Here is a 27,232-nt window from a genome sequence, read left to right on the forward strand (position 1 = left end):
CTCGCGTAGCGCAACAACTAAGCAAGGCACCAGACATTATGGATCAAATTCTAGATGCCTCGAGCCCTCAGAGCCTCCTTGAGCTTCGCGGCGAACCCCACAACATGATCGGGCGCAATCATGGTGTAATGTGCGCCCCCAACGGCATGCATCCTTGGCTCAGTCCTGGAGAAGTTCTTCCACCTGCTTAGATGCACATCTACCCACTCCTCTCTTGATGCAGCCGCCCGTTTTAGTGGAATGGCGTGGAATACGTCAATCCCGTCCACCCGCCCGCTTGGCTCGTACTCCCTTGCCATGCTCTGCAACCCATAAGCGACATCTGCCCACCGCGCGAGAGCCGCATCTCCCAATCCCAGGTCATCCATACGATGTCGATCCGACGCCCCGAGGACCTGTGCTAGCGAGTCTTCCCTGGCTGCAGTAGAGAATCCAGGGTCCCTGGCCATGTCCTCCACATCTTCCTCCGTTGTCAGACCGAGAAACTGAGTCAGGTGTAAGAGGCACATGTTCCAGCTAAGTTGCCGCATGCGCGACTTGATATGTGGTGGCAAGTTGAAGCTACCAAGAAACCGCACCAAGCTGTCTGCCGTACCGCCGGTCCCTGCTTGTATTCTTTTGGCCGTCTCGAACGCGAGCATCGCGCCGTAGCTGTATCCGGCCAATGCATATGGACCTTGTGGTTGTTTTTGTCGGATTGCTTCAACATAGGTGTCGACCGTCTCATCAATGGAAGAAAATCGTCCCTGACCAGGCTCAAAACCTCTGGCACGTAGAGCGTAGATGGGACGATCATCGTCGGCAAGATGCTGTGCGAGACCGACGAAAACCAGAACTTCTCCTACCCCAGGGTGGATAAGCCAAAGGGGTGTCTTTGTACCACTGGGTTTGAGTATCACTACAGGATCGTAATCTGTCGTCGATTGGTTTAGCTTTTCCGACCAGTTGTCAAGGCAGGGCTCCGAATCTAGAGCTCTCGCCAGCGACCGTGCCGTCGGATTCTTCATGAGTGTGATGACGGGGACGGTCATCCCCAGACGAGTGTCTATGCGACGCTTCAAACGGATCAAGTCCATCGAAGTGAAGCCCACATCGTAAAGTCTTGTTTCCGGACCTATAGTGTTGAGGTCGACGCCGAGAACCTTGGCAAAGTCATCCAGCAGCAGTAGTTCCGATTCAGTGGCAGCCATGTCTTCGTTTTTATCCTTTTTGTGTGCAGCAAGTTTTTGTCTGTAAATTGCCACGTCCTCGTCAAAGACACCGTCCTCAAATAATGAGGTCATTTTGGACCGGGATACCTTGCCCAGGGACGACAGAGGCAGTAGCGGCAACGATGCCTGACTGATGGAAAAGACCAAAGGGCGAGCGTAAAAACCGGCGAGGCAGGTTTGGATTGCCAATTCGTCAATTTCAGCCATTTCATCGGACCTTTGGGGCCAATCTCTCGGAACGTAGGCAATGGTGATCTGCTCAGTATGCACAGCCCGGGATGGAAACACCACGAGCCGGCTTGTCTTGTTGCCCAAAGCCTTGTCTAGTAGGGAGCCGATATCAGCTATGACAACCTTGATTCCGTTGATGTTGATGACTTCCTTCTTCCGGCCGAAAAGACGCAAATTGCCAGTAGGGTCGATGCAGCCTTCATCGCCGGTTCGAAACCATTCATTCTTCCACGGAAAGGCCTCCGCGGTAGCCTCAGCATTTCGATAATAGCCGTTGAAAACCACATCACCCCGTACTTCCAAATCCCCAATCTCGTCCGTAGTCGCCAATCTAGAGCCAACCATGACCCGCATTTCAATACCTCTCATACACTTGCCTAGTGAGGCTGAGGCATAGCCTTGCGTGATATCGTAGTCAGGACACGAGAGGTTGAAGATTGATCCAGCACATGTCTCCGTCATTCCAAATCCCGGCGTAATGACATTATGGCTGGCACCGTATTTGCGAAACAAGGAAGATGCTGCCAAGCATGTTTGCATATCATTGGATTCACCACCAGAGGCGACAACTTTGAGGTTTGACAGATCCCATGGAGTGTCTTTTTGCTCGATATCAGACTCCTGTTCGGTCACGGAGACTAACCGGGCGAGGAAGAAATTCGGGGCAAAAGTTCGACAGATGCGATGCCGCGTCAAGAGGTCCAAAAAGACCTGCGGACAGGAGACGACATCGGCCGCATTCACGTGGACCTGGTCAACACCCAGCCACAGGGCTTGCAGATGGATCTCAACCAAACTGGCCACATGGTCAAGCCCGATCCAGTTCAGAAATGATCCGTCTGTAGGAAGTGGTCGGACGGCTGCTTTGCCGGAAATGGCCGCAAGGACTTGTTTGTGACTCAGGCACACTGCCTTGGCGTTGCCAGTGCTTCCCGATGTTAACATGAGCATGGCGAGACCTTGGCCGCCTTGATACTTCAAGCAACTAGACCGTTGTACAGATTGAGTTGCTGAAGCAGTCATGGTTGTCGATCCATGCTGCTGCGTCCATGCTGTGTCACAACACAGCGCTTCAATGGTGTGTAACTGCAGCAAATGTTTGGCCCCGTCGAATAAATTTGATAGTTTGTTTCGTGTGATGCATATGGGTGACTGGAGCAGATCTGATAGTCCCCGGATATGCCTATGTCGATGATCATCGATGTGACTCAAGGGAGGGGAGAGCACGGGCAAGCCGTTGGCGAGCAAGACGGCCCAAAACCAGACGATTGCATCCCATTGTTCATCCAAGTGCAGTACCACTGGCTTTCCATCTTGGAAACCAGGAAGGTTTCGAATAATGCGACTGTACTGACTGGCCTCGGTATACAGCTCAAGATAAGAGAACGCTTTGGCTGTTGTGGTGTCTCCCGTAAAGTAGCAGATGACTGCGCCTCTATTCGATATTGCTCGGGCCTTCAAGATGTCTTGAAGGCAGACATTTTCTGATTCGAGTTCTGAAATGGAAGGCTTGATGGCTAATTGACGTTTGGCCATTGTCCGAGACCCAGAAGCTGTCAAGAACTTGCGTCCCATGAGCCAGGACGTCAATTGATGCAGCAAAGCCATGGTAAAAACTGGGAGAGAATTGGAATCACCAGAATATTGAAGCATGCTTTGACGTTGTGCAGGCTCCAACTGTCTTATTTGCCCCAAGTCGTGAACTGCCTGATAACCTCAATATCGATGCTAGTGAATAGGCACGACGTGCAGCACGAGCAGTATGACTAGGGTTGAACTCCACATGATGTTGAATGATGAGGCTTTCAGAATCGATTCGGGGGCCACGGGAAATGAACTGACACCGGGAGTGCACCTACAGCCTCAAAATCGAGACCCGGCGGTTGCTCGACTGGGCGTTGATGCGGTTCATTGCTTACCTGTTCCATATTCTGCAATGACCGCAAATCACACCACAGCAAGGCCTATTCAAGGTCATTCCCACGGGTCCACATCTGCATTCAAAGTGTACAAATAGCAACAAGACCGTTACAACGGCAATTCGGGTGGATTACGGAGTACGTTGGTTGGTCTTGGTCGCGACGCCAAGAGAACGCCTCCGCCCCCAGGTACATATGTATCCCGCAGTTTATATCCGTTGTGATTAGCCGTCAGAGTCTAATCGACCATGGAGCACCGAGCGACGTGGTCGAAATTCGCATAGCGTGGATGGAACACAGGGCGAGTGCTTACGTATCAGACAACATGGAACGGATGCGGCCCCCAACTCGGACAGGGTCTATTTGATACGTAAATCCCCCGGGGTGGCAGTATGATGCTGTCAATAGCCTAGTTAGACCCTTTCTGTACGGGGCGAAAAACGATTGCGCTGGGAGACTGTCTTTTGACATTGATGCATCACGTCGGCCAACTTGAATGCTGATTCGAAAAGCCACACTCAGCGATCCGTGTGCATTGTCAACGCCTGCCTGTACAACAAGGCCGTTGGAATTAAGTAATTGACCATAAAACCTTTTGCAGCCTAACCGCAATCTTGCCTTCTGAGTCCTTGCTTGCCCCCACGCCGAGAAATCAACATGGACTCCAGCCAGTCGATGCCGCGATTGATCCAGTTGGCCACCACTATCAACCTTTCAGTAGCCAAGATTCAACAAGTTCTAGATAGCCAACAAGCACCATCGCCTTCCTTTGACGAGGATAGTCCTCCTCTTCCCGCAAATATCAGAGAAGCCCAAGATGTCGTTCTTGATGCCACGGCAGAGCTTCATGACTTGCTCACAGATCCCTTGAATCTTATGCACCAATCTGCCAGAGTACATATTCCTAAACTAGCATGATTCATTAGTCGAGTGGCTAACACAGTCGAAAAAATATAGGGAGATAAGACGGCCTGTCTGCAAACCATTGCTCGCTTCGATATTGCGAGCCTCGTACCACCAGGCGGCCAGATCTCATTTAAAGAACTTGCCAGCCAGACACCTCTGACGGAGCAAATGATGGGTCGCATCATTCGCCACGCCGTGACGATGCGCGTATTCCGCGAGCCTGAATGTGGATTTGTGGCTCATACAAGAGCATCGAGAATGCTGGCAAGCCCAGAGATGAGAGACTGGATTCGCGCCGGCACCGAGGAATTGGGCCCGGCAGGACACAAAGTGAGACATCTGAGCGAAACTCGAGTAGAACGGCATATTGACGACCTCTCTGTAGTTGGCAGAAGCCCTTGAGAAATGGCCAGGCTCGCAGGAGCCAAACGAGACGGTATTGCGAGGCATACGCTGTCCTAATTGTCTAGCAGGCTGTTTGCTAATCCTTCCAACCAGGGATTCTCTTTGGCAAATAACACGACGGGGTCAATTTACGATGTTATTTCGGAATATCCACAGAGAGCTGTTCGCTTCGCAAACGCGATGAAGGTGATGACATCGAAGCCAGAGTTTGACGCGTGTTACGGTACAGATTTTTACGACTGGGCGTCGCTCGGCACGGCTCGAGTTGTCGATGTCGGCGGCGGCAACGGCCACTTTGCGCTCACACTCGCCAAACGATACCTCCTACTGGATATTGTTGTGCAGGACATGGCCAAGGTGGTTGAGAACGCGACGAGTGGTGATTTGCGGGAGAGGGTTCGGTTCATGGCTCACAACTTGTTTGATGCTCAGACTATCCCTGCTGATGTATTCTTCTTTCGCTGGATCTTTCACAACTGGTCAGACCGATATTGCATCCAGATTCTCAGGGCCCAGCTACCAGCGCTGAAAAAAGGGGCGCGTCTTGTTGTACAAGAGTCTTTCATGCCGGCAAGAGGAAGTGTATCCCAGTGCAAGGAAAGAGACTTGAGGTATGCCATCTGTTGTTGCCGCCCGAGGCTTGAAGTCGTATCATGACACATACTCATCATTCCACAGGGCGATGGACTTGGAGATGGCTTATACCTTCAACTCTCGAGAAAGAACACTAGCTGACTGGAAAGCCTTGTTCAGAGAGGCAGACCCGGGATTTGTGTTCAAGAGCGCCATTGAACCCAAAGGTTCTGCCATGGGCATCTTGGAATTTGAGTGGGCTGGTGCAGGCGGATCGGCAACATGAGCTTTCTCTAGATTGATACGTGGGATGCTGTGTTGATGTCTACATGCCGTAGAATCTGTCTAGTCCGTTACGTCGCACGATATCAACCCTCATTTATAAAAATTAGCAAGAAGATGTACATCAAAAAGAGCCGCAAGCCGATGTGTATTATCTTTGATAGTAGTCTGCGCGGTCGCTCCCCCAAACACCTTACAGACTAGGAGCATGCCCCTTTAGAAACTCTTCCTCGGCCTCTGTACTCTTCCTTCCCAAAAGTGCATTCCGAGTTGGATACCTCCCAAACTGTTCCAATTGCTGCATGTGTCTCTTTGAAGCCGCAATGCCCATGTCGACCCATTTGTGTTCCTCCCCGGTGGCACATCTCGGCTTCAGGGCCTTAAACAGTTGGCGTGCGGCAATGAGCGAGATCAAACTTTCCTGCTGCATCAGCGCCATGTACAACGCCGTTGCCTGGATGACGGTGACCTTGCTGTCGAATTCACGGGCGATGGCCTTTGTGGCAATGTCCCACGCCTTGGCATCGGCGCTGAAGGCGTCTGGAGAGCCGCGAAACATGTTTCGAGAGAATTGGTCCAGCAGAGCGACCAGGGCGACAGAGCCTTCTGGCTCCGCGGTCCAGTCGTCCAACTCGTTGTTCCGAGCTTTGAGGACGAGTTGTCCAAACTCGGACTTGATTTGGGCGTCGAGACCCTCGGGCGCGATGATCCATTCCATGGGAGGACGGTTGAACCAAAAGTCTACAACCCGTCGGACGTCTGCGTTCATGATGGGCGCGATGGATGACTTGGAGTAAACTCGGACGGCTGATGCTATTGTATGGCCGTTGAACACCTACAGATGGAGTGAGTGTCTGTTTTGATCGGGTCGTAGACAGTGTCAAGTGAGCTCACTTTGGAGAGAGGGCGCCGAATAACCATGTCGCGCTCTGTCTTGATCGGCGGTGCCCAGATGTTGGCTGCGGTGACAAGTCACTTAAATACTCGGTGCTGATGATGACGCATTGGCCCAAAGATGCAAGACTTGTAGGTAGGACTCCGTATCGGGCTGGAATGCAACCCACGGTCCGCTATAACAGCAGCCAACGAGCCAACAGTAAGCACCAGTTGACGCCGATTACAAATCTACATATGTCAATATGTATATATGTAGTTTTTTGTCGTCTCCACTGATGCCAGTTGGATCGGCCGGATACTCCCGGTAACATTGAAGGCTGTAGAGAATCCTCAAGCTCCATAGTTTCGCCACTCCTAGAGAGGATGCCAGGACACTGATGCAGAGATTCCTTCCAAGATGCCAGCTCGCCTCTTAATTTACTCCTCTTCAAAGGGCGTCTGGACTTTGGTGGTCGATACTGACCAATCTTGCCAGGAGAGCGAGAAGGACTTGGCATGTCATCTCGCAATTTCCGTATTCTCTAACACTAGCCCGTGGAGTTGATAAACTGCACGCGAACTCGAAATCTGACCGTTTCAGCGGAGTAACATCGCAGTTCTTTTCTGCCTCAATGCCTTCTCTCCAAACGCTCGTCAGAAATAATGCCCGTATAGTTCAGAGCATACTCCTCTCGCAATCAGCGCCGTATATATCCTTTTCGTGGCTGAAGAAAATATGCTTTGGTTCCCGTCGGCACCTGTTACCACTGGAACAAGCCCTTGTCATCAATCATGGTGCATACTCAGATATGCGGGAAAAAATTATCGAGAAATACAATGCGTGCGGCACACGATTTAATACCTCTATACGTACCACTTCTAGACATTACTACTCCGTAACCTACTGCAAAAGCCATGAATGACGTACAAGTTGCGCGCCGCGCAATGCAAGGCGTTACATCATCATCGCGCAATAGCATCGTCACTTACCCAAACCGAGACCCCCTCTACGATTTTTGGTTTGTGAGGCGAGTAAAAATATCCCTTTAGAGCAGCTAAGGCTGCAACGAGGTATCACTGGCACATCGAATTTTCGATACTTTTGTTCTGGTGGGTAGCAAGTGTTGATGGAAGTATCGATCAGAAGAAGATGCCTATTGGCTCTGATCATCGACGTTGGAGATACATCGTTGAAGCCTTAACTGCTGTAAAGGGATATTATGCACGGGTTGCGACACAAGCAATCCTATAAAGACCCGAACAATAGCAGGTCATTTGTTGTTTAAGCCCAAGGTCCTGTTTCATTCTGTTCCAACCAAGGTCCCTTGTCAAGCAACGGCAGACTAGTACTTGATCATCGTACTACACGGAGAGACTGCCATCAACGTGGTGTTATTCATCGCCAAGTATTAACACTAGATGAATCAACAGCAAACGCACTAACTCGGTAGTAGACAACTTAGACATCGAAACGAGAGCGTTTGAAAATATGCCAACCATCATGATACGAAATGTCGGTGTGTTGGACGGCGGCAGTATTAAGCATCATCCAGGCTTTTATTTCGGCGGGAACCCAGGTGATATCCTTGGCCCCGAGCCTGATCCCGACGCCGTTATTGATGGCACCGACTGCACGATTATCCCTGGCCTCATTGACTCCAAAATTGATGCTGGCGTGATGCCAGGGATTCTCTCAACATGTTCAGCGTATGGAGTGACAACACTAATCGATTCAAGCAGCTCATGTGCTGAGAGTCAGGCTATGAGAATCGCCGCCGCCGACGAGCCTACTCTTCCTTCATTTTTAGCTACGGGGTCGGCCATCGTCGCTAGGGATTCGTCTCTTCCGACCCTATCCAATTATGGTAGCATGGAGGTAGTCACAACGGCCGACGAGGCCGAGCGAGTTGTGGAAACTAAACTCACATCAAGCCGAGCAGATTTCATCAAAGTCATAGTGGACCAGCCGGGGTTAAACGCAAATCTGCTCTCGGTTCTCGTAAGAGCAACACATCGTCACGGCAAGCTAGCCATTGCGCATGCGGCACAGTCCAGTTCGTATACCCTAGCTGTAGACGCGGGTTTTGATGTTCTTTCACCTGTGCCAATAGACGGGGATATTGAATCCGGTGTGGTCGCCAGGATAGTAGAGCGAGGGATAGGTATCATTCCTACTCTCCGTTTTCTCCAGCAGGGCATGCCCCTCTGGAAAATTCACAATCCCGAATATGATTTATCATTTGCCTTTGCTGCGGTGAAAAGACTGTACAACGCGGGCGCCATCATATGCGCTGGTACATCAGCAAACACGTCAAGGCTTATAACTGTTCCATTCGGCCAAGGGCTTCATGATGAGCTCCAGCTACTCACAACGGCAGGTATGTCAAATTTGGATGCCATTCGTGCCGCGACTTGTCAACCTACGACTTTGTTTGGACTTCGCGACCGTGGATTTGTGAGAATTGGCTACAGAGCCGATTTGATACTGGTTGAAGGGAATCCCCTCGATGATATCAAGTTTTGCAGCAAAATTCGCCGTGTTTGGATAAGGGGAGTACCAATAAGCTAGTAAGTAAAGGGCCGGAAACGAAAGAATGGGACGGGTATACTCTTTTTGGGTTTCTGTAAGTCCGGCTTTATTGCTGCCATGTGGTTGATTGATTGATTTACGCTACATGGCATTTTATGTTGCCTACCAGCATACCTTCCTGTGTATCGCCGCTATATGCTTGATACAGTAACATCTGCGACGGGAGCAGCTTTGACTGGGTTGGAACGTTAGGTTCCATATGAATTGAAGAAGAATTTTTGAGGCATTAAAGATCCTTGGTTTGTTTTGTCAAGGCCTTAGGGGGCGAGCGGTCTCTATATACAAGAAGTCGGTGAGCCCTTTGAGGCCTGAGTGTCCGTCTCGTGAATCGCGATGCCTTCCTTGTTGTTGTGGGAGCCTTTGTTGGTACGATGCCTTTGTTTTGGCTTTTCCGTGTGACAACATCTTCCGCTAAGCCGAAGTTATCGAAAAAAAAAAATTAAAAACGCGTACCGACTACTTAGTTGTAGAACTCAATCTTCTTTTCCGTCGCGGTGTTGTGACAAACGCATACTTGATCATAACGGATGTCAGTCGCAGTTCATTGATTTCTCCTCTTGGATACCGAACAACTGGAGGTAGCTCCATGTTTACGCAAACGGCAGCCGATTGCCACCGTCAGCCACCGGGCTTGCCCTGTCGCCCCTATATCTTCTGTAGGAGTGTAACCTCGCAAAGTATGCAGACGTAAGACTGACGACATCCGCTTTACCCCTCACATGGACCATGTAACGTGCTGGTGTTAATCCCATCGAGATGCTCAAAGGTTTAAAGCAGTCATACCTTAGCTGACTCTCTTTGCCTTCTGAAATTGCATTTTGGATAGTGGGTAAAGGGTTGATCACTATGTCAGGAAGACAACTTGTACCTAAGCCGCCGTTTCCCCCGTTGCACCAGATCGAGAAGCCTGAAGAGAACCAATCTCATAAACGTCATGGGGTATCACTGGCATGTGATAGTATGTCCCCGGTGTCTACGACTGCCTGGACCATGGACTCTGCACGGCTGACTGATGTATGCGCTGCTGGTAGGATGCCGAAAACGGAAAGCAAAAGTATGTATGCCTCGAACATGCCAAATACACGACTTTCTCACAATTCCCAGTGTGATGGTGGTCGGCCATGTTGCCATGCTTGCGCCGTAGCAAGCGCAGAATGCAAGTATACAACTCGGGGGTCCTCGTTGGCCCAACGCCATGTAGGGTTGCAGGAATCGTATAATGAGCTCCGGCAGGCGGTCGAGGCAATCTACGTAGGGTCTCAAAGAGATGCCGCTGATATAGTTCAACATATGAGGCGAGCTCAAGGTTTGGACAATATCATCCCGTCGCTTTGCAGTCATCCCAGGGTTGAACAATATCGGCTTTTATCTACAGAACAACAACGCAACTGGATGAAGGATCCAGACTCTTCAGGGCACGTCTCCTCAGAACAACATCCAAGTCGAACTGAGCATGTATACCTCCTGCCCATTTCGCAATGGACCACAATAAGCCAAGACGACACTTGGTTGTCGCATCTACTCAGACTCTTCTGGACATGGGATACCACTCTTACCCGACTGATTCATCGCGATCTTCTAGCTCACATGATTTCCACTCGTAGGGGCAATGATGAGAAAGCTGATAGCCAGTTTGTTGCACAGTTCTGTTCGGAACTGCTCATCAACTCGATATTAGCTTATAGTTTGGTAAGCACCCAGCACTGGAAGCAAACAGAACATCGAATGCTGTCCCCTCGAAGCTGCACTAACTGTTCAGAACTGCTTTGCGTTTATGGGCAAACACAAAACAGTTCTGGGGCACGATTTTGCAAAAGAATCATATAGACTTCTTGAAACACAACCGTTGAATAATTGCATCGCACTCCTACAAGCTATTGCTGTACTATCTATTTACGAGTATACATTTGGAGATCCCCAAAAGGGAGCTAGCCTTTTTTTCGAGACTTTGCTGGATCTACGTTCGACCTTGCTTCCTTTCGATCAGAGCATGGCACCAGACGACAGTGGCATGAAGCAAAAAACGCAAGATGCATTGTCATTTATTTCCAGTGGGTTTTATTGTATTGATGTGTATGCAGCCATACCTCTATCTGCCATCGAAATTCCAGCAACTTACGTTCGCAGCAAGCTCAGCCTTATTGCAAGCCCGTGTCTGCCGAGCAGGTGGACAAGACAAGTGCTTCCGAATGATGGCCACGGTCCATCGCCAAGCATGGAAAGACACGCCGATACGCTATGGGTTCCTTACCCTATTTCCGTCAATTCGCGAATAAGCTATTCAACTGAAGCTCTTACGGCGGAGTATGAGCTGGTCCGATTAACAAGCGAATGTTTAGAAGTCACCGAAGTAAATGGACAAGCTCGGATGCCAAATCATCTTGCTTCAACTACCATATACGATAGATTGGTTCAATGGAAAGACTTCAATGCTAGACGATTCCATGGCTCTAGTTCCATCATTCCGTCATGGGTCGCCATTCTGTAAGTTGGTAGCCCAAGCTCGTCCGATTTGAAAACATAAACTGATGTTGGAAGGACATTCTATCACACAACGTGTATAACACTACTAGAGCCATTTTTTAGGTTGCCCTTCCTGAAGTTTAGTCATGGCAGATCCGCCCAGGCATTGTTGTTGGAACACAGCGCAGCAATAATTTCAGTATTGAAGGAATACGATGTAGCCTTCTTGGGGCGACACGACTATTGGCTCTTGCACACATGTGAGATTGCAGTCAGAGGCTTACTTCTAGAGAACCTAGTTGGTACTATGGAAGACTCCTTAGCCAAAGGTTGCGAGTTGTTATACAACATGGGGCGATACATGCCGCAGGCTAATGCAATTTTACTGGATGTCAGCAAACACATTTGGAAGAGTGGGAGCAGGGTTTCAGAGAGGGTCAAAAGAATCCTGCAGGCTGGAAGCATAAGGGTTCAGCCAACCGTCATCAAAAACGCTTGGCACTTGAAAGTTGACGGAGATGAAGCTGGGCTAATACTGGCTGGATGCATTGCGTTTCGCGAAGACGTGGATGTTATTGAAAGTTAGATTCCTTTGACATGAAGCTGTTCTTACATATAATGAGCGTCATGTCGGAGCGTCAAGTCAAGTATAGTCTCAGTGACGGTGTGACAAGGGATTGGTGTATGAGGGCTTGGGGTCTCTTTCAATTCGCCTGGTAACAGTTTTTGCAATGAAAGGTAAGGTGAATATACCAAAGGGCTCAATTTATGCAAAAATTCGCCAAGACCCTTATTCCCCAGGCCTCGTGATGGTATAACCGTGTGACAATCTGGTAGAAGCATGCCCTCTAGATAATACCTCTATCCCGTCTCAGTCTCAAGGTATAAACACGCTATAAACGCTCCCTGGCGATCAAATTCTCTAGCCATTGCTCTAGTATGCCAAGACTATAGTCATCGTGAGCGATTTCCGACGTGTAAAATTCTTCCAGGCGCCACCCAGCCGTTCCGCACGACATGAGGCGTTGACCAACAGGCTGGCACGAGCCAAAGTCAATGAGCACTGGCTCCCCTTGTTCCTTGAGCATAATATTTGCCGGATTGATATCATTATGCGCCAGTCCCATCGAGTGCAGATGGCTAACGGCGGACCACAGTCCTGACATTATACGGTCCTTGTCGACTAGTCCTTTGAACAGGTCTGGCCGCTGGGTGGCAAACGCGATGTCGTAAGAGAATGAAAAAGTTTCTAGGACTAGTCCAGCAATTCTACCCCTCTTTACACGGCAGCCGTAATATCCCACGATATTGGGATGGGGCCGCTGCGCCAGGAGTTCCATGGTTTGTGCTTCCTGAAGCATCAGCCTGGGAATAAATGTAGTGCCCTTAAAGTCGAGGTAGCTTGGCCAAGCAGTGCGTTTAACATAGCGTCCAGAGCAGTCATCCGGCGCCGCGGTTAAGCCAGTCGTGGGGAAGTATGGATAAATCTCTTCGTCTGGCAGGGGCTGAAGACAGTCTCTGGCCATCTCCACGGTGAGTTGGTTTATATGGATGCCCAGCTTGACGCCAAAGAAAGCATTCTCTTCTGCGTCGACGGCCGCGAATGCAGTCCGTGGCACTTGCTCCCCGTTAGACTCGACTGTGTCCTCGCAGATCGAACAGAGATCTGCGAGCTTTGTGATTTCAATACCCATTTCCAGGTACTCGGTGGAAATTGTGTCCAAAAATGCAGTATAAACAGCAGTCGAAGCGGTATGGCGTGTTTGCCGTGAATGAAAATGGTATATGGAGGGGTGCGTTGGTTTTCTATGCATACATCTGTGCTGCCTGTCACACACTTGGACCAACAACAGGCCACTTACATCGCAAAGGATGGTCACGCGACCACCGTGGAAGGCCTTCAATGTTATTAGGGCCCAGTGGCCTCGGGCCTCGAGACTTTACCTTTGCTCTGTACAACAAATTTCTTCTGCCGCACACGCAAGGTTCTGGAAGAAACCAAGGACCTGTAGTAACTCCAAACAGACTGCTCGATTGGATATGAACACAGTTCGAAGCCCTCACAGAACGAGCTCTTGGAGCAGTCAGTACAGTACGGAGGAGTTGAGATAGCAAAGCAGTCACGCCAAGTATTAGCAAATGACAAATGTCAATTCTGCCTCGACTCGCTTGACGTCTGGTCCTCCTGTTGGCCCTTGCATGGTTGAAAATAGATACACGGGATAGTCAAATGACCAAAGTCCGTGTCCTCACTTCCAACTGTTGCTTTAGGCATGCTTGCATATCGCAAATGTAAGCTATGACTCTCTTGGAAACAGATTCCTTCAATTATAGCATAAACCTACTAACTTTATACCAGTAACGCCCGAAAACCCAAAATAGCTAAGTATCAAGTTTATGTTATAAAATATCATACAAAATATATTTATGTTTACTATTTCCGTCACTACTTCACTTAAATGTTTTCAAAGTCTTACCTGAGGTTGTTGCCTAATATCCCACGGAGGATGATAGCCCTGAAGGGCTCCTATTCCGTGGCGACTTGCAGCCGCCCGACATCATCTTCAACGAGGGTTGGGATCCCCAGACCAGCCGCAGCCATCCATATACTGGCAGGGCAGGATCCGTATCGCTTACACGACATGTGAGCTTTGCCGTTAAGATGCCGAGACCAATCATAGACGTGCAGGAGAAACACAAGGCATACAGAGTCACACGGCAGACTTCTGCCCTGAGGTGCCCATCCACACTCAGCAAAATTTCCAGTTGGCAGTCAACGGCAGCATCGAACCAGAAACAGCTGTGGGCGCCTATTTGCTCAGAAAAATGTACCAGGATGGACATAGTATACAGAAATGGATCGCCAACCCCGGATACGAGTACTCAAAAGCAAGCCCGTATACTGCCGGCACCAGGTCCTATCTGGCTCGGGCCTGCTTGGACGCGCAACACTTGGCCTCGCAAGTATGCAACAGTACCCTCTCTTGTCTTTCCGATGAGCTTCATGATCCTCTTGTGCTCTACCAAAAGCCGCTGAAGGAATCCGGGAGGCCATTCCGGCCCAAGTGACCGTTAAGCAGCGCCAGACATTGCTAGGCCTCGTGGCTTATATTGTGAAGACCTCGAGCGTCTCGTTGGAGGCTACTTCCAAAACGTTTAATGAAGAGTTTACCAAGAACGTGACCTCGGATAGGGAGGTTTCCAATCATTAAGCGGCTCAACATGCGCCGATTCTGCGTCCGCAGATTAAGCCTGTGCCGCGTCCGCCTATTCCGGGGGGTCGGGGGGCTGAATAAAGTTGACGTCTCTGCGCACTCAATTTGACATCATTGTCCAACATTTGCCAAGCCTCTTTGAAATTGCCTTTGCTCTGGGATAATGCACCGTCTACCTGATACACGAATAGAGATGGCATAACCTATGTGAGTCATGAAAACTTTAACACCGTGGCCACATTATGCGATGACATAATGCTTGTCATGATTCATGTTGATACCTCTTGCATTTGCATTGAACTTGAGCTACCATGTGGGACAAGCAAGCCATTGGCCGCTTGTCCTTTGCTACTGTGTATTGTTCCCGCTGTTCAGATTTATTGCATTATTACTGAGGTCCCGCTGAGCCGTTTTTCATCCTGTGCATTGTTCAAATCAATGAAACGCTGCCTTGACGAGTTCCCCCGGAACAGGAATCTCTTGAGACCAGGGATCCGGGCTGAAGTTGGATTTGGTTCCGTTGTAGCGGACTCAAAACACCCTGATAATGTTTTCCAGAACTGCCGGGAACCTAATTGGGTTTTCTTCATTGTGTCTGTTGTTCGATGTAGCTGCTAAGAAAGGTACTGGGCGGGTCATGGTCGGGTCAACTGGTCCTTTTTGGTCATGACGTTCACACCTCCAATGATGTTGTGTACTTGCTCCTTATAGGCAGAGAATCGGTGACATTGTGGAAGTTGGAATTTATGAACCTCTTGGCATCTGTGAATGCTTGCCTCTTTAATGTATTTGGATGTCGCCTCGTTAGCGTTGTTGCTGTCGAGTACTTTGCCCATGAATATAGGGTTAAAACCATTCAAGGGCCATGCATTGCTTTCTCTTTTCATCACTGACGAAGGTAACTTACAAAAGCGTCACCACGATCCGGTGTCGAAGAAGGTTTAGATTACTCGATCGAGATTGCGGGCAGGTTCACGTCTTCTAGCGTAACGGAAATGCAATCAGTCAGAATATGAAACCAATTCGCAGGGAAACTTCAACTCAAGTTACGTACCTAAACCAATTTTTCCAAGTTTCTGTGTGGTAACTCGTCTTGCGAAACATAGTAGTCCCGTTCTAGAATTTCCCTAATGCTGGTATTAGAGGAACCTAAACTACGTGCTATTATTTCCCTTTGGTCAACTGCAGAATCGGTTGAGAGTGTCGCGGCTGCGGGTAGTGCTTCTTTACGTCTATCTGACAGTTAGAACAGCCAATTTTACCGATTAAGATACAGGTGCGTGAAAGTTCCACCTACTCGCGCTCTCGTGGAAACAGTCGTGGAAAGACTGAGCCATCAAGTTTCGGTGCATAAGGTGTTGTCGTGCGATACTCTGGCCTTGTACCAATTTTTCATTTGTCGTGATGCTTTCCGACTTGCTGCTACACAATGATATTTCAGCATCGCTAATAAGTTTCACGCCATCGATTACGTCAAGCTTTGGCGTCAATTTTCCACTCTTGAAGGAGCTCCAGGAACGTCATGAGAATTTTTTGGGTCGGGAAGAATGATACCTGGAGGCCCACTGACGCTCTCCAGTAAGTTGAAATTTTATTTAAGGCCCTGAAATTTTCAACAAGCCGATGGCTGCTAAAGAATTACTTGTGAAGTTGTGGCCAAGTGTTTAGCTCCTCTGCATCTGTTACACGGAAATCGCCCTTTTATATAAGGGCTACGGTCACGAGACCTAGGGCAAAGTCCCTTACTAACTTCTTGTATAAATAGACGTCTTTGGTCCCTTAAGGCCTTGAGGAAAACCAAGGACCTTTGATACGAAAGACTGTTATTAGTTAAATTGAGCTATTGCTCTAAGCCCTCTTTCTGAGCCCTTGTCACAGCATCCAACGTCTCAGCTAGACATGGAGGATCGCCCACGCCATAAACACTCCTTGTAATAGTTTATCAATACACGAATTTTATGGCAAAAGATACATGTAAAGTTATTGGTTCCTCACTTATAGTATTTACCCTGAAGCATTGTTTCCAAAGTTGGCGTTTCAGAATCTGAAGAATCGAGCGCTATCGGTATTTCCCTGTGCACTTAAAGTATTGCTAAGATGTAAAGGGTAATCAAAAGTAATGTCGCTCTCGCCCGCCCCCCTATTTGGTAAATTTCAAGGGCAATCAGACCTCTAACCTGGCGATGTTGCTACATTTGAGACCAGGCGGACATTAGAGAATACAAGAGACAAGAGAACAGGACTTGTATTGTTAGGGGGATAGTTACACTCTGTACCAATCCCTACGAGACAACAACGCCACCTGGATGTATGTCGAGTATCGGATACGAGTCTCATTTGTTGTTGCTCACCACTGGCTCCAGGACGCTGGGTATTATCGAAGATGTGCATTATCCTACAGTAGGTACTACTGGACAGGCCAAGTTAATTTGACTAAAATTATCGTCTGATGCAGTTATGCAAGGACTGAAAGCTTTAATACCCTGGATCCAACATCTCTTCAAGTACGGTATCAAGTATCGTAAAAAAGACTGCAGTCTCCTGGCGCATGTGAGTATATGTAGCTTGTAAGTAAGGAGGTCAAAGTTTAAATGGTTCCAGTTCATATCCAGATATAGTATAGTACAACAGAATGTATGGGTAGCCGTCGTATAATGTACCAACCGAAAACTCTGTGTATTACCCTTGCAGATTGACTATCCGGGTAGTAATATATACATGAATCGAAATTGCTAGGTATTTCTTGGCTTACGCTAGACGGATCCGGGTAATGTAGTGCCCAGCATTTGGAATCATCCTACCTATAGGAGGATACCTTGACATGATATTCGTTGATCTATGCTGTTACATATATATAAAATTTCTTTTCCCTCTCAATAGAAAATTCAGGTGCGTATAGATAGACTCATTAGACGAATTTTGGCTTCAAGGCAAGCAGAAAGATGCTACATCACGGGAGACCTTCTTGCGCCTGTGCTAGCCATAAATAAGACAAGCATTATAGCGAGGCGAAGTCTTTACGTGCTACCGATCGACGCGTCAGACCACAATGGTACCGCGACTAGCGTGACGTAGCTCGTATCAGATCATACTCATAATGCAGCCTTAACTACCCGCAGCAAAGCGGGGGTTATGCTGCCAATAGAAGATGGTGATATCTCTTACACGGGTACGTAAATCCCTGTTCGTAGCTTCCTCCCTCGGTAAAGGTCGTTCATGCCGGGCGAGGTGCCCAATGCAAGGAGTTGGACCGTGGCATTCCCAGTGGGACTGGTCAATCTCGACCCTTGCCAATATGGGCATGAAGTACCGAAATGTCAGATGCCTTCGTAGATAAGGCTTGAATTTACCCTGGTCCTCATGCCGTGGAATATTCCGACCACTACTGGCAGGGGCAGGGGGCGCATTTACCTCTATGCCTAGTCATGTCTGGTATAATGCTTGGAAGGCTCCTATCTTACGGCCTTGGCCATTCTGAAGAGTCTGCGTATAAATACATGTAGAAGAGGCCTGCCTGTCCGAGACTCTGAGACTGTAGGCGGCGCCTTGTGCGAAATATTCAAGATCTTGGGCCGAAACAATGCACGCCATGGTGAGAGCCTTGCTTGCCGTTGCGGCACTAGCAGCAACTCCCTCTACCGCCGACAAGGCTCCACGAGTCTTACCTGGCACCTATTTCGTTGAGCTTAACAAAGGCGCTGTACGTCCTACTACCCGAGAGAAATTTTCCGGCCAGATGACTAACAAGAGATCGTAGGATGTGGCCGGCTTTGCACAAAGAGTCACGACGGAAGCCAATGCTCGCATTCGCCGACAGATCGACTTCACGCCTGCCAAGGGAAAAACAGCCGAACCGTACAAGGCTGTCTCGATAGTGCTCGACGAGGCAGGCAAGATCAACGATGTGGCTTCCATGGACGACGTTTTCAAGGTACATCAAGTCGAGGTGCATACCATGGGCGGCATTGCTCCGTCAAGCGACCGACCCAAGAGTGAAAAGCAGGAGTCTTTTGTTGGCAAAATCAGCAAACGTCGGGCAACGCGACGTGCTCTGCCCGAAACGAATACCACGGCATACCCTCCTCATGTCATGATGCAAGTTGACAAGCTCCGCAGCAAAGGAATCACGGGCAAGGGCATCAAGATTGGCATGATCGATACCGGTGTAAGTAGCTCCTCCTCGTAGGGGATTTTGTCGACCCTGAGGTTAACACGTGTAGGTTGACTATAACCACCCGGCACTCGGGGGTTGCTTTGGCCCCGGATGCCTCTTTTCCTTTGGAGCAGACTTGGTCAATAACGATCCCACGCCGATGGACTGCAACGGTCACGGAACCAATGCCGCCGGCATCATTGGCACACGACCAAACGCGATGGGCTTTACCGGCGCGGCCCCTGGCGCCCAGCTAGGCATGTACCGCATAACCTGCAGCGGTGAGTTTCCCACCGACGTCATGGTGGACGCAATCTACCGCGCCCTCGCCGACGGCGTGGATATCATCTCGTCGTCGGCCGGGCTTCCGGGCGGGTGGCCGGATAGTCTCTTGTCGTCGGCCGCGACGCGGGCTGTCGAGAGCGGCGTCGTCTTCGTCCAGGGCGCAGGCAACGACGGCACTCTCGGTCTCTTTTCGCACTTGGACCCGGCCGTCGGCAATGGCGTTATTAGTGTTGGATCGGTGAATAGCCGTGTCTATCCCCAGCTCATCAATGAGGCCAAGTACACCATCGGCAACGGATCCGAAGTCCGCTTCCACTTTTTCCCGACAACACCCTCGGATAACTTCACCGGCACCCCGATGGAGGTCTATGCCCTGCCCGTGAATGGATCTAGTGCTGGCAACGGGACTCATGCCTGTGGCCCGCTCCGTCCTGACACGCCGGACTTGAGCAACAAGCTCGTCCTGCTGAATTTCCGTAGTGGCAGAGGGGACTGTAGCTTGAGGAATATGACCAAAGCGGTTCATGAAAAGGGGGCAGCGCGTATTCTTGCCTACGTTGCTGATGAAGACTGGCTTCCTGATTTATATTACGTGGACAACTTGCCCGAGGGGGTTCTCGCCCTCGGAATGCTAGGGTTTGATACCGCGACGGAGATGCTCAAGGCGCTCCAGTCTGGCCGCAAAGTCCTCGCCACAGCCTTCCCCTGGAATGATGCCCCCCGAGTCTATGTTGAAGAGCCAAATGACGAGATTGCAGGATCTGTTTCTGATTTCAGTTCCTGGGGCCCTTCGTGGAATCTCGGTCTCGAGCCTTCCCTGACGGCGGTTGGCGGAGAGATCATCTCGACGGATTTTAGGGAGAATAATCCTTCTGGCTACAAGATTACACGAGGAACTTCCTTCTCAGGTCCCCTCATTTCTGCCATCGTTGCACTGATTGGCGAGGCTCGCGGTTCTCTGGATCCAGCTACCGTCGAGAGCCTTCTCGTTTCGCACTCAAATCCGCAGCTTTACCACGACGGAGAGAAATTCTTGCCCTACCTTGCCCCTGTTGCCCAGCAGGGCGGCGGTCTGGCGCGTGCCTATGACGCTGCCTATGCTACAACTCTTGTCCAACCGGCAGGCCTCAACTTCAACGACACTGAACATATGGCGGCCTCGCTCAACTTTACCATCAAGAATGTGGGCCAAGGTGCTATCACCTACCGTCTTTCTCACGTTCCCGCCGTCACCGTCTATACCTTTACGGAAAATGGCACCGTTTCTTCGTATCCCAATAAGCTTGAGGCAGTTGAGACTCCAGCCGCGATTACTCTTAGTGACACAAGTGTCACCGTAGACCCTGGGAATTCCGTCAATATCCGTGTATCAGCGTCGATTCCTGAGGGCCTTGACGCCAGTCGAATGCCCCTGTGGTCTGGCTGGATTGCGATCAACGGGTCTGACAGCACTTCACTCTCTGTTCCTTATCAGGGGTTTTCCGGCTCAATCCGCAAACACCAGGTCCTGCGACCCGACGGCGCCTCGCTCACCTATCGAAATGCCTCTGTCACTGAGGGCACCACTGTTGTCCTACCGACACCAGGCTCCATCACGCCATCTCAACTTGTGTTGAATATCAACGCAACAATGGGAATCCCTCTCGTGCGTGCTGAGGTGGTGCCCGCGAATGGCACAGCCAATGCCACCGATATTACTACATCGATTGGTCAGGTTCAAGGATTCCCCGTGCAGTGGCGCCCGAGGAACTTGCAGCAGGATTCGAATTCGCCAGACTTGCTTCAATTCACCCAGTTTAAATGGAATGGCCAGCTCGACACAGGTAGCAATGTGCCCGAGGGCTACTACAAACTCGTCGTGCGGGCCCTGAGGATTTTCGGCAACCCTAGCAATGACGAGGACTGGGATGTCAGTGAGTCGCCGCGGTTCCAGATTACATACTGCCAAAAAGGAAATTCATCTAGCACGATCCGTCGCCGAGCCGAAAGGGGACACAATTAGATATGAATGATGATGGTGAAAGCTATGCACGCCGAACCGCTTTGCTACGAACGGTGTCAGGCTCGTATGCATAGCGCTGCTATACTTTAATATTTTGTATAGCACTTGACATCACTTAGACTCATGCTCATCTTTAATAGGAAATATGGACGAGTAAACAGAGTTATTTCTTGCCAAGCACTAGTATCAATTGATCCAGAAGAAGCCACACCTCGCTGCTCCGTCTCCCTTTACCTATGTGTGTATGTGCTCGTAACGAACAACCGTGCGGTCGTATCACGAGATGGTGAGAGTGAAAACCCTCTATCGATAGTTGGTCTCAAACCAAGGGCATTTCTATATTAAGCCGCCATCAGTTATTCTGTGGCCCTCGGGCTGGTCCATGACTCCCACCGTCTAGAAGATAGACCAGCCCGGTGGCTGTCCGCTCAGGTGCCGAAGCTATTTGACTGAGACCAGACTCCAATGTCCTGAGCCAACCAGCAGAAAATGCCAACTCCAGAACGGGTATCAAGGATTCTGGACAACTGACCCCCTTTAAAACGTAGACGGCAATATTGTTGAGTCAAAAACCCGGAAAATTGATGGTTATCGTCAGGGGTCCCAAGGGGCTTGCAGGGGCCCCTGACTGGGTATACCAAGAGTCATGAACGAATAAAGCCGAACACTTGACATGGTTTGCTCTCCTTCCACAACTTCCAGCCGGGAATATTATCCCAGAAAGCCTCGCCAAGTTCACTAGCGCGGTGATCCTCTGGGTCAAATTTTATTTTCCGGTCCTCTTATGCACCGACCACGAAAATCTTATGGATGGGGCGGCTAGAAAGCAACCCACCAGGTCTTCTTTTCCCCCTGAGTAGGATTAATCGCGCCGGAATATATACAAGCTGGTAGTTGTAAAACAGGCTTTTCCCGCGTTAAAATTTCCATGGATAATTGTAGGTAGCCTAGGTTCCCTGTCTCTTTAAATACGGAGGGGCTTATAAAGTACCTATTTAAGGGGCTATTAAAGAATTAAAAAATAACAGTTAAATAGTACTTTTATTTATATATATATTAAGTAATACTGCTTATACTAGAACTTATACTACGTATAAAACGCTATATTACCCGTTATATATAATATACCTTTTATATATTACTAGCTTTTTAACTCACGGCGTGTAAGGCAATAGGGCCCTCGCAAATCCCTCCGTATTCAAAAAGATAGGGACATCGAACTATAGGGGTGTGGGCACCGTGCGGGCACTATAATAGCGATGCCTGCACCCTGTAAAGCAATGCTAACAGGTCGACCGGTGCTAAAAGTCGTTCAAAGTACCTAAAATTCAAGTCCAGCACCTTTTTATATAATAAGATTGAATATTGAATCAATTTTAAGTATTTATACTATCCAAAACCCATGAATAAGCTACCCACGCCGGGGTACCCGTGGAGTTTTTACATCGACCTTGACCCTACATATAACCGCATGTACCGCCAATACACTTTCCGAAGAAAGTGGTAACGAAAGGAGGTAAGGGCGAATCTTGTCTCTCTAGGATGAACTGCGATAAACTTGGCAATGGAGTAACAGAAAAACAGGTAAGTAGCCCGCAGCCCCGAGTACATCCACAGGAAAGGGGGCGTTGCAATTGAAAGGGTGTGGGCTCGATTGCTTTGTTAGAAGGCTCAATTTTTCTCTGGAAGCAGTAGGCTGTTGTCACGGCGTGGAAAATTCAGGCTCTCCCTCTCCTGCCTGATTTCTTGCATTACATTATTTGTCCAGGTACTGGGCCTCAACTTGCCTTATCACCCTAGCCACTTCATATAAGGCTACAAGTGAGAGCGAGCCACATATGGGATAGCGAGATGCAGTCTACATATTAGTTAGTAATGGATCCGGCAGTATCCTAAGGCAAGTTCATGAATACTTGAACGAATCTGAAAAAGTAAAAGTCATGTCTCTCAGAGGTATACAAAGTGTTATGCCGCGCCATCAATACCTGGATTCACTTCCGTTGTCTAAGCTCGATAATGTTATATTAAAGTTTAAAGAGATCTGATCATCTATATTGATCTATATAAAGACACAAGATAAGTCCTGCTTGACTCCCGACGGGATGGCAGAACCTAGCAGGCTCCGTGTTATGTCGAATTGCGCTGCCCAGTTACAAGTTGTCATCTCCACCGGCATTGAACTGCTGGTCAACGGGTAAGCGGTTTAAGCAAGGATGAAATTTGACATGAATTTGTTGCTACTGAGCACAACTGCTAAGAAATGCCAGGGCGAGGGATCGGAACCACCACACTAGGCATTATTCTATATATCCAGCGTGCTTGAAGCGAAGACTGGGAATAAGAGCCGAGCCCGTTCTCACTTGTTCTTCCTCACTGCCTCTATACGCGCTCCTCCGCTCCTTGATTCCGTTAAACGAACCTTGGCAAATTCTTTATAAGCCCAAGCAGCGACTGTGATACCTGCTGCTGCCAGCGACCAAGCGAGGGCTGACAACTCTACCTCTATCTTTCCGTCCCTGTCTAGGGGTAGTTGTAACCAGGCTTGGAAGTGGTCTGGCATGCTATGCAAGACCCAGCCCAGCGCGATGACCAAGACGGCAATAAGTCGCTCAATAGAAATGGCATATCCCGTCATGCTGTGGAATACGGCCCACCGTCGATGTAATTCCACCTTCTGAGCCCGAATCGCGGTAAATAACTTGAATAGGCTAACAAAGTAAAAAACACCAAGAACGCCAATGGAAAAGTCAAACGTGGGCCACACCAAGAATGGAATCGGGAGACGAGTACCATAGAATGAATGCACATGATACCATTTTTCATGGGTCGTCACCATTCCACGGCTGGACAGATAATAGCCGGCCAAGCCCAGCTCAATGGACAAAAGAATAACCATGTATCCGGCCCCCCGATGGAAGGTAGGCAGTCTTTGACGAATGCTTTGGCTGTGCTGCAAGGGGATGAGTATGCTCCACAGAATGGATGTCGCTCCCTTTCCGCCTTTGTACAGCCATGGCGGTGCTTGCTGTGCACGATAGTTGAGAATATTAAGCTCCGACTACCAAGGACGTCTCGGTAAGCATCCTTGTCATATGCAGTATGGGAGGTGGCAGGCACTTACCCGTTTATCCCGAAACGTTGTTAGGACAGGCCATTCGCTTCCATCGCCGTACGGTGCTCCCACAAACGTGATGGCAGCGACAACAATCATAAACACGCTGAGTGGCAGGCCGATCCAGGGCGAGATGCGAACCGGTGAAGAGGATTTAAAGGCCATTTTTGCAACATGTTCCTTCCAAGGCAATTTTACAGGTACGCTACCGTCGGCAAGGCGAGGTTAAATATACCGGCATGTCTCAATCGACCGGACAATGCGGGCCATCTGCAACTCCGCACCGCAGTCCCGGTCCGGCGTGATGAGCATATGTATCAATCTACGGCCGCCGGTTTACCATGCCATTCCGCCGCTGCCGCATTGACTCCTTCTGCGGAATTCCGCCACAGTTATCTATATGTATCCTGTAATACGTCTTCCCTAACCGTTCATGCAAAACAATCGCGTGTCCGACACGTTGCCACCTACCAAATGTCTACAAAGCTAACTACGAGTTTTTTGGCGTTACCGCTGCTCTTTTTGGCTGCCATCTCGTGTCTCCACGTCCTCGGCATTCGAAATGGCCTGGTGCAGATGATCTCTGACAATCTTCTTTCTTCCCGTCCGGTCCTCCCTGGCAGCGATATTCCACTACGGACACATTGGACAGGACTGGGACTGTTGGACCTCGACTTCTCCATCATGGTCACTGTATTTTCGTCCATTCTTAACCACCACAACCTAAGCCTATTTATACAAGGGAATCACTTCTTTGGCTTCTGGATGACATCTTGGATCCTGATACTGCTCGAGTCGCACAACAACAGGCCACAGAGCAAGACAACATCAAGGCCGTACAAGTATTCCTATGTCCTTTGGGGTTTGGTCATGGAATTTGCTGGAGTTGCCGTGGGCCTTCCGGCATGGTGTGCCTTCAGCCTCCTTCGCATGAGCCGGGCCTCCTCGTCGGCCGAATTCACAACAATAACCCTAGCCGACCTCGAATCCCTACCATTTGCTTTCCTCTTGGGCGCTGGGCTCCCAACTTTGCTCATGCTCGTGGGTACATGGAGCCCAGAATTCCCATTGTGGTCTCGCCAGACATGGATCGTGGTTCGATTGTTTCATCCAGTTCTTGTGGCTATGGCACATGCTCTCCTGAGAAGCATCGGCCCGGCACCCCTCGCCGACGGCAGGCAGCAGCTCGAAAGACGTATGAAGAGGCTAGGACGGCTTTACTCGGTCGCCTTTTGGATCACGGCTAGCTCTCATATCTTGACCGTGTCGGCCGTGTTGTTCGCCTACTTGTTCCCCCATGTGCTGCCAGCTCATATCGCCAGCTCTCTGTCGCTTGCTTCTCTATGGCCCGTGCCATCTATTTGGCGAGGTTTTGTCACCAAGACTGATACCATTGCACTCGGTACTTCTACTTTTATGACGGCGAATGAAGTTATTTCGACAATGTCACTCCTAGTGTGGGCTTGGAACATGAATAGGATGGCATTGCGATCATCAAGTCACACGGACCATCTTGGTCTAGGTACTGTTAAATCTGGGGTATTTGCTTTGGTCTTTGGTCCGGGTGCCGCGGCTGTAGCTTTGATTGAGAATAGGGACCATGTACTGCACCAGAGATATACTGTGACAAAAGGGGCCAAGGCATGCTAAAACAGTTAGTAACGGCCTGGCAGTTAATACCGTCGATTCTCAGTACTCTGTGTATTCCCTGGGGTCGACTTGGACTCGAGCGCAAGATAAACTTACGGTCAAATGTGGATATCAATAGGCCAGAGTTCAACCATTGATGATTTAGCACTCGTCGTGTTCAACTAGTCGCGATAAGTGACGAAAAAGTCGGGCAATTTAGTAGCACACTACATCAGAATACATCTCTCCATTGAACAAAATCTTATAAGAATAATTGTGAAATTTTTACTGTTATACCTAAACTACGCGTCAAGTAACTAAAATGCAAGGTTGCCGTCCCCCACAAAAGTGCGTCCCTTATGCCTCGGCCGATCGGGGGTGATTACACTACGGAGCCGACGGAGGGAAGGCGTCAATGCGATTTGAAGGATCGACCAGACTGATCAGGCTAGGTCAATGGCTTACGTCAAGCCAGTGGACAGGAAAACAATTGCCTGCTTGGCTACTGGATGAACGGGTCAAACTATTTCGAAATTAGGCTATACATATGTAGCGATTGTCGCGTGCTTCAAGAGAAGCAACACGCCAAGTCAAAGTCCTTACCATGTCTTAAAATCCTGAACAAACGAGCATTAGATGTGGTGCATCTTTGTGCCGGCTACCCCAGATTTTCACTGACTCGCTCGTTGACAACTAATCCGCTAGCCACTTCCGGGTAACCAAATACGGACGGAAGCAAAGCAACGCTTGAAATGCCGCCATGTACTCCGATGGGTCAGTTTACGTAGTACCTGTAGTCACTTCAGACTATCACCTTGGACTTCTAGGCACGGGACAATGGCTAATAGAGTCTCCCAAGGGGTTAAAGCGGTAGCGTTGAAGTTTATGGAGTTGAATCCAAGACGGGTTGCACCGGAAGCCCTCTGCCAAGTCTAGTCCCTACAGACACTAGAACTAACTGCCTTGGTCTACAACCAACGTGGTAGAAACAGCCCCATGGCTGCGCAATATCTCGATCGGCTTAGTTTCCGAACAAAAGTACGTCCGCGTTGCCGCTACCTCCTGGGGTCACACACTAATACGTATACATTCGTACACTTTGACGCGTTGATTCGTCTTCAGTGGAGACGCATACGACTCTTCAAAAGGGAGGGAAAGGAAGGCAAGTTTAGATCGTCCATGTACACTCTTGAGGGGAAGCGGGAAAACATGCGCGGTCTAACCATCCAGCCAAGAGGGCAATCTCTTCTGGTTTTGCAACTGCTCGGACACTTTCCGAAAGAATGGTCATGGTGCTAGCGTAGGCTTTCATCATTCGTCCCTGTTGCTGGCCATTCATGTTATGTGAGGGTGCTCGGAGTTAAAGGGTCCCGCAACGCG

The 27,232-nt window shown here is 49.4% G+C and overlaps 8 protein-coding genes across 8 annotated transcripts; 4 read left to right on the top strand and 4 right to left on the bottom strand.

Moving 5' to 3' along the window:
• Positions 1-50: 50 nt before the first annotated feature.
• MAA_06610 (TdiA protein) lies at positions 51-3,050 on the bottom strand (the record flags this gene model as incomplete). The annotated part of the gene is made up of 1 exon (XM_007824608.1): positions 51-3,050. The coding sequence occupies one exon, from the start codon at positions 3,048-3,050 to the stop codon at positions 51-53; it is 3,000 nt and encodes a 999-aa protein (XP_007822799.1).
• A 968-nt stretch (positions 3,051-4,018) lies between these two features.
• MAA_06611 (sterigmatocystin 8-O-methyltransferase) lies at positions 4,019-5,531 on the top strand (the record flags this gene model as incomplete). Its single annotated transcript, XM_007824609.2, has 5 exons — positions 4,019-4,255; positions 4,319-4,597; positions 4,653-4,703; positions 4,766-5,283; positions 5,351-5,531. 5 exons carry the CDS (start codon positions 4,019-4,021, stop codon positions 5,529-5,531), a joined length of 1,266 nt encoding a protein of 421 aa, XP_007822800.2.
• A 189-nt stretch (positions 5,532-5,720) lies between these two features.
• MAA_06612 (uncharacterized protein) lies at positions 5,721-6,296 on the bottom strand (the record flags this gene model as incomplete). The annotated part of the gene is made up of 1 exon (XM_007824610.1): positions 5,721-6,296. One exon carries the CDS (start codon positions 6,294-6,296, stop codon positions 5,721-5,723), a length of 576 nt encoding a protein of 191 aa, XP_007822801.1.
• Positions 6,297-7,892: 1,596 nt separating this feature from the next.
• MAA_06613 (amidohydrolase) lies at positions 7,893-8,972 on the top strand (the record flags this gene model as incomplete). Its single annotated transcript, XM_007824611.1, has 1 exon — positions 7,893-8,972. The coding sequence occupies one exon, from the start codon at positions 7,893-7,895 to the stop codon at positions 8,970-8,972; it is 1,080 nt and encodes a 359-aa protein (XP_007822802.1).
• A 3,377-nt stretch (positions 8,973-12,349) lies between these two features.
• On the bottom strand, positions 12,350-13,150 carry MAA_06614 (Protein kinase, catalytic domain protein; the record flags this gene model as incomplete). The annotated part of the gene is made up of 1 exon (XM_007824612.1): positions 12,350-13,150. One exon carries the CDS (start codon positions 13,148-13,150, stop codon positions 12,350-12,352), a length of 801 nt encoding a protein of 266 aa, XP_007822803.1.
• Positions 13,151-18,251: 5,101 nt separating this feature from the next.
• MAA_06615 (subtilisin-like protease) lies at positions 18,252-21,111 on the top strand (the record flags this gene model as incomplete). Its single annotated transcript, XM_007824613.1, has 3 exons — positions 18,252-18,371; positions 18,429-18,836; positions 18,892-21,111. 3 exons carry the CDS (start codon positions 18,252-18,254, stop codon positions 21,109-21,111), a joined length of 2,748 nt encoding a protein of 915 aa, XP_007822804.1.
• A 2,356-nt stretch (positions 21,112-23,467) lies between these two features.
• MAA_11609 (AMP-dependent synthetase/ligase) lies at positions 23,468-24,388 on the bottom strand (the record flags this gene model as incomplete). The annotated part of the gene is made up of 2 exons (XM_011412524.1): positions 23,468-24,169; positions 24,233-24,388. 2 exons carry the CDS (start codon positions 24,386-24,388, stop codon positions 23,468-23,470), a joined length of 858 nt encoding a protein of 285 aa, XP_011410826.1.
• Positions 24,389-24,697: 309 nt separating this feature from the next.
• On the top strand, positions 24,698-25,873 carry MAA_06616 (uncharacterized protein; the record flags this gene model as incomplete). The annotated part of the gene is made up of 1 exon (XM_007824614.2): positions 24,698-25,873. One exon carries the CDS (start codon positions 24,698-24,700, stop codon positions 25,871-25,873), a length of 1,176 nt encoding a protein of 391 aa, XP_007822805.2.
• Positions 25,874-27,232: the final 1,359 nt, after the last annotated feature.

The sequence above is a fragment of the Metarhizium robertsii genome (genome assembly GCF_000187425.2).
Source record: "Metarhizium robertsii ARSEF 23 chromosome Unknown MAA_Scf_11, whole genome shotgun sequence".
NCBI lineage: Eukaryota > Fungi > Ascomycota > Sordariomycetes > Hypocreales > Clavicipitaceae > Metarhizium > Metarhizium robertsii.